The 6,194-nt window shown below is 53.2% G+C and overlaps 1 protein-coding gene across 1 annotated transcript; it reads left to right on the forward strand.

Moving 5' to 3' along the window:
• Positions 2,868-5,254, forward strand: GAS1 (growth arrest specific 1). Its single transcript, XM_021064627.1, has one exon. The coding sequence runs from the start codon at positions 2,961-2,963 to the stop codon at positions 4,008-4,010; it is 1,050 nt and encodes a 349-aa protein (XP_020920286.1). The 5' UTR covers positions 2,868-2,960; the 3' UTR covers positions 4,011-5,254.

Consider the following 6,194-nt stretch of genomic DNA (forward strand, 5'->3'; position numbering starts at 1 on the left):
TTCAAGATGCAGCTGACTGTTGACTTTGTTCTTATGAGCCAAAAATCCCAGTGCATTAAAAATGAAAGGTTTTTTCAAGCATCCAAGCTGGCTTTGAAGCTTCCATGTGAAGGATCCAAGGCACTGAGAAGGAGTGTGACTTGTCCAAGCCCTCTTGGCAGGACCAAGACTACAATTCTAAATAGCCAACCAACCAACCAACAAAATAAAACAAACCCGGAACCCGGGAAATGGCTGTTCTCATGGGTCCATTCCAAATAACCAAAAAATAACTAAATAAAACCCAGAACCAAGAGAGTGGGATAAACTGGGAGTTGGGGTTAGTAGATGCAAACTATTGCATTTGGAGTGGATAAGCAATGAGATCCTTCTAAATAGGACAGGAACTGTACCTAGTCACTTATGATGATACTTGATGGAGAATAACATGAGGAGAAGAAGAATTACATATATAGATAATATGACTGGGTCACTTTGCTGTACAGCAGAAATTGACAGAACATTGTAAATCAATGATAATTTTTTTAAAAGATAGAAAAAATAAAGAAATTGGATACTGCAACTTTAAATAAATAAATAAATACATAAATAAATAATAAAACAAACCCAGAACCTGGGAAAGGGTTGTTCTACACGGGCCATACAATTGCATCCTCTCTATTTTGTTTTTTGAACAGAGATTGCTATTGTTGTTTGCATGTTTTCTATGACTCAAGTCAGAGCCATGCGGTCTGTCTTATTTCAACCTGGCTCTTTTAAGGTTTATTTTGTTTAAGTGTTGTTTGGGGGGATTGCAGAGGTGCAGCTTCCTAAGGCAGACCCTGAGCCTCTGAGGAATGCAGCAGGCTCCGCAGGAATAGGAGGCTTTGCTGCTGTAGCCTGATGTGTCACCAGATCCCGTGGCTCTGTTCTGACTTTTGCCATTTCAAATTCACGGAGCCCCCAGGGAGAGGCGGGTAGCCGAACTCAGTGCTCACTGGGGCCCCCATTCCTTTTTGCTTCTAGAAAGGAGATTTAGCCTTAATTTTTGTGACAGATGGAGTTGATAGTCTCTCCACGGAAAGGGGAGGAAAAAAGCGCCAGTTTTTGACAGGCCGCAGGCGCCCGGTGCCTCTGGTGGTCGAAGGCTGCGTTGCGCCGCAGTTAAGGTAGTTCGCAAACTCTCGCGCCTGGGTTGCAGAGGCTGCAGTACTCGGGCGGTTACCCTTCTTCAACCGAGCCAGGGATTGAAACTTACACTTTAATAGAAGCCTTGGAGGGTGCCGGTTTGTCCCCTTCTTCTAGGTTGTGACCGCGGCTCAACGTTCCTAAAGATGTTTAATACTATGATTGTTTTTTTCATCGCCGTCTGTGTTAGAAATTTATATTCTTAAAAAAAATAAATTGCCTTACTGGATTTCTGTCTTGCAGTTGACAAGGATGCCTCGCCCCCGGACCGTACCTGCCAGATCGGTAAACTGGGATCGGGTTGCGGGGGAGTGGAGGGGTGGAGGGAGGGTTGCAAATATCTCATCAGTACTCCTAATTAAGCGTGTGCCTCTTGTGTGCATTTGGATTTTATTTTTTCAAGTTTCAAAGTCCCACATTAAATTCTGAGTTCCCTCCCACCCCCCACCCCCCGGTCCCGGCACACCCACCCCCGTTGATGATCGGCAAAGATGGGAAACTCGAAAAACAAACTGAACTCTGAAGCCAGTAGAAAGCACAGATTGGGACCAGGGAGAATTAATAAAAGTGCCCCCCCCCAAGAAAAAAAAACTCACACAGTATAATGAACCAAACAAAAAGGACCATGGCCGAGCCGGATGCAAGCAGCTGCCCCCAAGCCCTGCCCGCTGGTTCTGTGCTGCGAGCAGAGGGCTCCATATCTGAGCCTCCTTAAGAGTAGGAGGAGCTCCCGGGCCTCTGTCAGGCTCCTTAAGCCGTTCCTTTCAGGCCCTGAATGCCTGAATGTGAGCTGCCCACCACCCTCCCCGCCCTCCCCCACTCCGCAACCCCACTCCAGCGGCTCGTAAAAAAAAAAAAAAAAAAAAGTTTCAACAACAACAGGCGGGACCAATAGCATCTCGAAAAGCCGGGAAAGGGGGCCGAGCAAAGGGCGAAAGAGAGTGGAGAAAGGAGAAAGCGGGCAGGCTCGGAGCGCGCGGGGCCGGAGCTCGGAGAGCCGGAGGAGCGTTGCTAATGTTTTTGTTTGTTTGCTTTTCCATGCATGCATAATGAGGGGGCACCGCGGCACCACGCGGGGGCTCCCGGCCCACTTTTGTATTTAAAGCCTCGCTGCGAGCGAGTCCGCAGCCCGGCTCAGCGGATCCGCTCCCCGGGCTCCTTGTCACCCGAGAAGCCGCCGCCGAGGCAAGCCCGGGAGCCGCTCTCTGGCCGCGCCAAGTTTCTCGTTCTCCTCGCGCCTCCCGGAAAGAGCTCCCCGGAGCTCGGCCGAGGCCGGGGTCGCCGCGGGCGGAGGGGGAGGGGACGCGGGCGGCCCGGCCGCGGGAAGGCGGGCAGCGCCCGGCCGCGAGCCAGGAAGCGGCGCGATGCGAGAGACCGCGGCGGCGGCGGCGGCGGCGCGGCGCTGAGCCCGGGAGGAAGGAGCCGCCGCGGCCGCACAACGGATCTGCAGGCGCGGAGCAAAATGCACCCGCGGCGCCGCGCGGTCCCGCAGCCCCGCCGCGGCCCCGCGGCCCGCAGCCCCCCGGGACGGCAGTGAGCGCCTCCCGCCACCGCCGGGGGCCGACCGGAGGAGCCCTCAGTGGCCGTGCACTTCTAGGAAGCCCCCGCAGCCCGAGTGCGAGCCGACCTTCTGCAAGCAGCGGGGCACCAGCCGGCGGCGCGCATGGATTTATGAAAACACTCATGCAAGAAGTTGGCAGGACAGGGGCAAACTTTTCCGCCGGCTCCGCGTCCGACGCTCCCCGCGCCTCGTCTCCTTTCCGCTCCTCGCCCGGCGGCCGCCGCTGCCCGCGATGGTGGCAGGGCTGCTGGGCGGCGGCGGCGGGGCCCGCGGGGGAACCGTGCCGGGCGCCTGGCTGTGCCTGATGGCGCTGCTGCAGCTGCTGGGCTCGGCGCCGCGGAGCTCGGGGCTGGCGCACGGCCGCCGCCTCATCTGCTGGCAGGCGCTGCTGCAGTGCCAGGGGGAGCCGGAGTGCAGCTACGCCTACAACCAGTACGCCGAGGCGTGCGCGCCGGTGCTGGCGCAGCGCGGCGGGGGCGACGCGCCGGGAACCGCCGCAGCCGCCGCCTTCCCTGCCTCCGCCGCCTCCTTCTCGTCGCGCTGGCGCTGTCCGAGCCATTGCATCTCGGCCCTCATTCAGCTCAACCACACGCGCCGCGGGCCCGCCTTGGAAGACTGTGATTGCGCGCAGGATGAGAACTGCAAGTCCACCAAGCGCGCCATTGAGCCGTGCCTGCCCCGGACGAGCGGCGGCGGCGCGGGCGGCCCGGGCGCGGGCGGGGTCATGGGCTGCACCGAGGCCCGGCGGCGCTGCGACCGCGACAGCCGCTGCAACCTGGCGCTCAGTCGCTACCTGACTTACTGTGGCAAGCTCTTCAACGGGCTGCGCTGCACCGACGAGTGCCGCACGGTCATCGAGGATATGCTGGCCGTGCCCAAGGCGGCGCTGCTCAATGACTGTGTGTGCGACGGCCTGGAGCGGCCCATCTGCGAGTCGGTCAAGGAGAACATGGCCCGCCTGTGCTTCGGCGCCGAGCTGGGCAACGGCCCGGGCAGTAGCGGCTCGGACGGGGGCCTGGACGACTACTACGATGAGGAGTATGACGACGAACAGCGCGCTGGGGGCGCGGGCGGGGAGCAGCCGCTGGACGACGACGACGGCGTCCCGCACCCGCCGCGCCCGGGCGGCGGCGCTGCTGCGGCAGGCGGCCGCGGCGACCTGCCCTACGGGTCCGGGCGCAGGAGCAGCAGCGGCGGCTGCCGCTCGGCGCCCCGAGGCGTCTGGACCCAGCTTGCCTCCATCTTGCTGCTGCTGCTGCTGCTGCTCCCGCTGCTCTTTTAGCCCGCGGGAGGGCGGGCGCCGGGACACCTGTGGCTCGGGGACAGGGTGGGTGGTTGGGGACGCTCTCTAGGTAGATTCTGCCTAGTCGGGCTCCCCCACCCACCCGACTCTTGCACGACCCCCGCCTCCTCTCCCGCGCAGGACTTTTTGGACATCCTCCCTGTCCCGCATTCCAGGCTCCAGAAACTCCTTGCAGAAACCCTCCTAGTTTGAGCTCAGGACGCCCGGGATGAAACGGGCTTGGGGGGGCGGCGGCGCGGGGGGGAACAGAACCGTAGTCCTGGACTCCGAAGAGAAGATGCTGACCAGTGGGGCCTTAAGAGTTTCAAGGGACTGGGTTTAGAGCAGGGGTTTTGAAGGAGGATTTCTATGTGCAAAGGGGCTGGTTATTAACATGTCTCCTGCGAGGGGGGAAAAAAGTGCCGGTATCGACTTTTATTGTGGCCAGTGAAGACATTGCAATCTAACCGATTCTTTCGTTTACTCTCGGTATCCGCGCCCAGAAATCTCAGTTTGGCGGGGGCGGGCGGGGGGGGGCGGGCATGAGAGGGGTTAATGTTGCTGAATTAGTTTTGGATAACTTTGAGCCCTTGACTTTAATTTCATTGGCACCACTCTGATCTCTAAGCACATTTCTAAGGATTAAGGGTCAAAAAATGCTGATCTAAAGAGTTGCTAGTGGTGTTGAACAATGCAACTTTATATCTGAAAGAGCTCTGCACTGCCATCTATGAAGGCCTCTTTATGATGTTTGTTTTATTATCGTTTTTGGTTCTTTACATCAAATGGTATGTACAAATAATGCGGAGAACATATATTGCCTCTGCTTTTATCAGGGTGCTCACCCCTGGTACTTCGTATATAAAGTGTATTAAAACTGGGTTTGTTACCAGTTGCTGTATTTTGTATATAGAATTTTTATAAATTGTATGCTTCAGAAATAATTTATTTTTAAAAGAAATTTAAAAATTTAAATCCACATTCATGGTACACCTTTCTTCTCTGAAATGTACAAAATCTGTTTGTCACCAGGAATCCAAAATCACAGTCCATTGTGAAGTGTACTCTATCTAGAACCATTTTAAAATGTACAGTGTATTTTATAGATTTGAAGTTAACATTCTTATTTTTAAGAGAATTTATGGACATTGTAGAAATGTATAAATGCATTTCCAAACTGCCTTAAACATTGTATTTTTATAGACATTGTTTTTTTTTAAAAAAAATCCTATGTTTTAAGTAACTATGGCTTTGTGTACTTTTTTTTGTTGTTTTTTGATTTTATTAAAATGTGTACATCAGTAAAGAGTTTTAAATAATGAATATGGTGTAGTTACTTTCCAGAGCTACATTGCGGTTAATCCAATAATGGGTGAGAAGGTGGGGGAGCGGAGGGGCCACAGGGAATCTATCAACCATCAACTGAAATTAAAATCCAGTACAAGAGAAGAAATGAGGGCTATTATTTCTGCCTTCAATTTAATGAACAATTAGACATCTGTAAATGAGGCAGCTAAGATAGAATTTGACTGGTCTCCACTGGTTTTTATGTTTGTGGAGAGAATTCAGATAATTTGGGGAGAACTTAGACACTGCCTTCTCCCCCCCTTCCCCACTGGGACCCCCTCCCCCACCCTCAGAAGTGTCTCTTCTGGCTAAGGGACATCCTCACACAATCGAACATGCCAATAACATCTGTTACCAATAGGTCTTCAAAAACCTGGGAGACTCAACTTCAAAGTCATTTTCACACTTTGGGTGAATAAGTATAAAATTTTGTTACAAAACATTCAGGCGGGCAAAAGTAAACACACTGGGGAGAGGAACAATTACCAGAACTTGTAATATTGTTGTGAGGAGTTGTTTAGCAGTGGGCTGAAGGCTGGGTTCCTGCCAGAGCTACTGATCTACACTCAAACGCCCTTAGATAAATAATTACACTCTTAAGCTGTGTCGAGTGCTGATACACTTGACCTTGTAAATAGAAATGTTTGCAGTAGGAATAAACTCCGGCATTGGAAAATCTTTTAAACATTAACACAAAAGAGAGCGCTCTGTCCTCTGGGGATTTGAGTCTGAACCTCGCCAAGCTAGGCACTTGCAAGGGGGAAAAAAAAGTTTATTTATCTTCTATTCCTGGTGTTTATTTAAAGCTTTTCATTTTAAACTCGGTGATTGGAAGGC

The sequence above is a fragment of the Sus scrofa genome, chromosome 10, assembly GCF_000003025.6.
Source record: "Sus scrofa isolate TJ Tabasco breed Duroc chromosome 10, Sscrofa11.1, whole genome shotgun sequence".
In the NCBI taxonomy this organism is placed as follows: Eukaryota; Metazoa; Chordata; class Mammalia; order Artiodactyla; family Suidae; genus Sus; species Sus scrofa.

Bases quoted from the DNA above. Each gene is read 5' to 3' on its own strand.
- GAS1 (XM_021064627.1), top strand. From the start codon at position 2,961: ATGGTGGCAGGGCTGCTGGGCGGCGGCGGCGGGGCCCGCGGGGGAACC.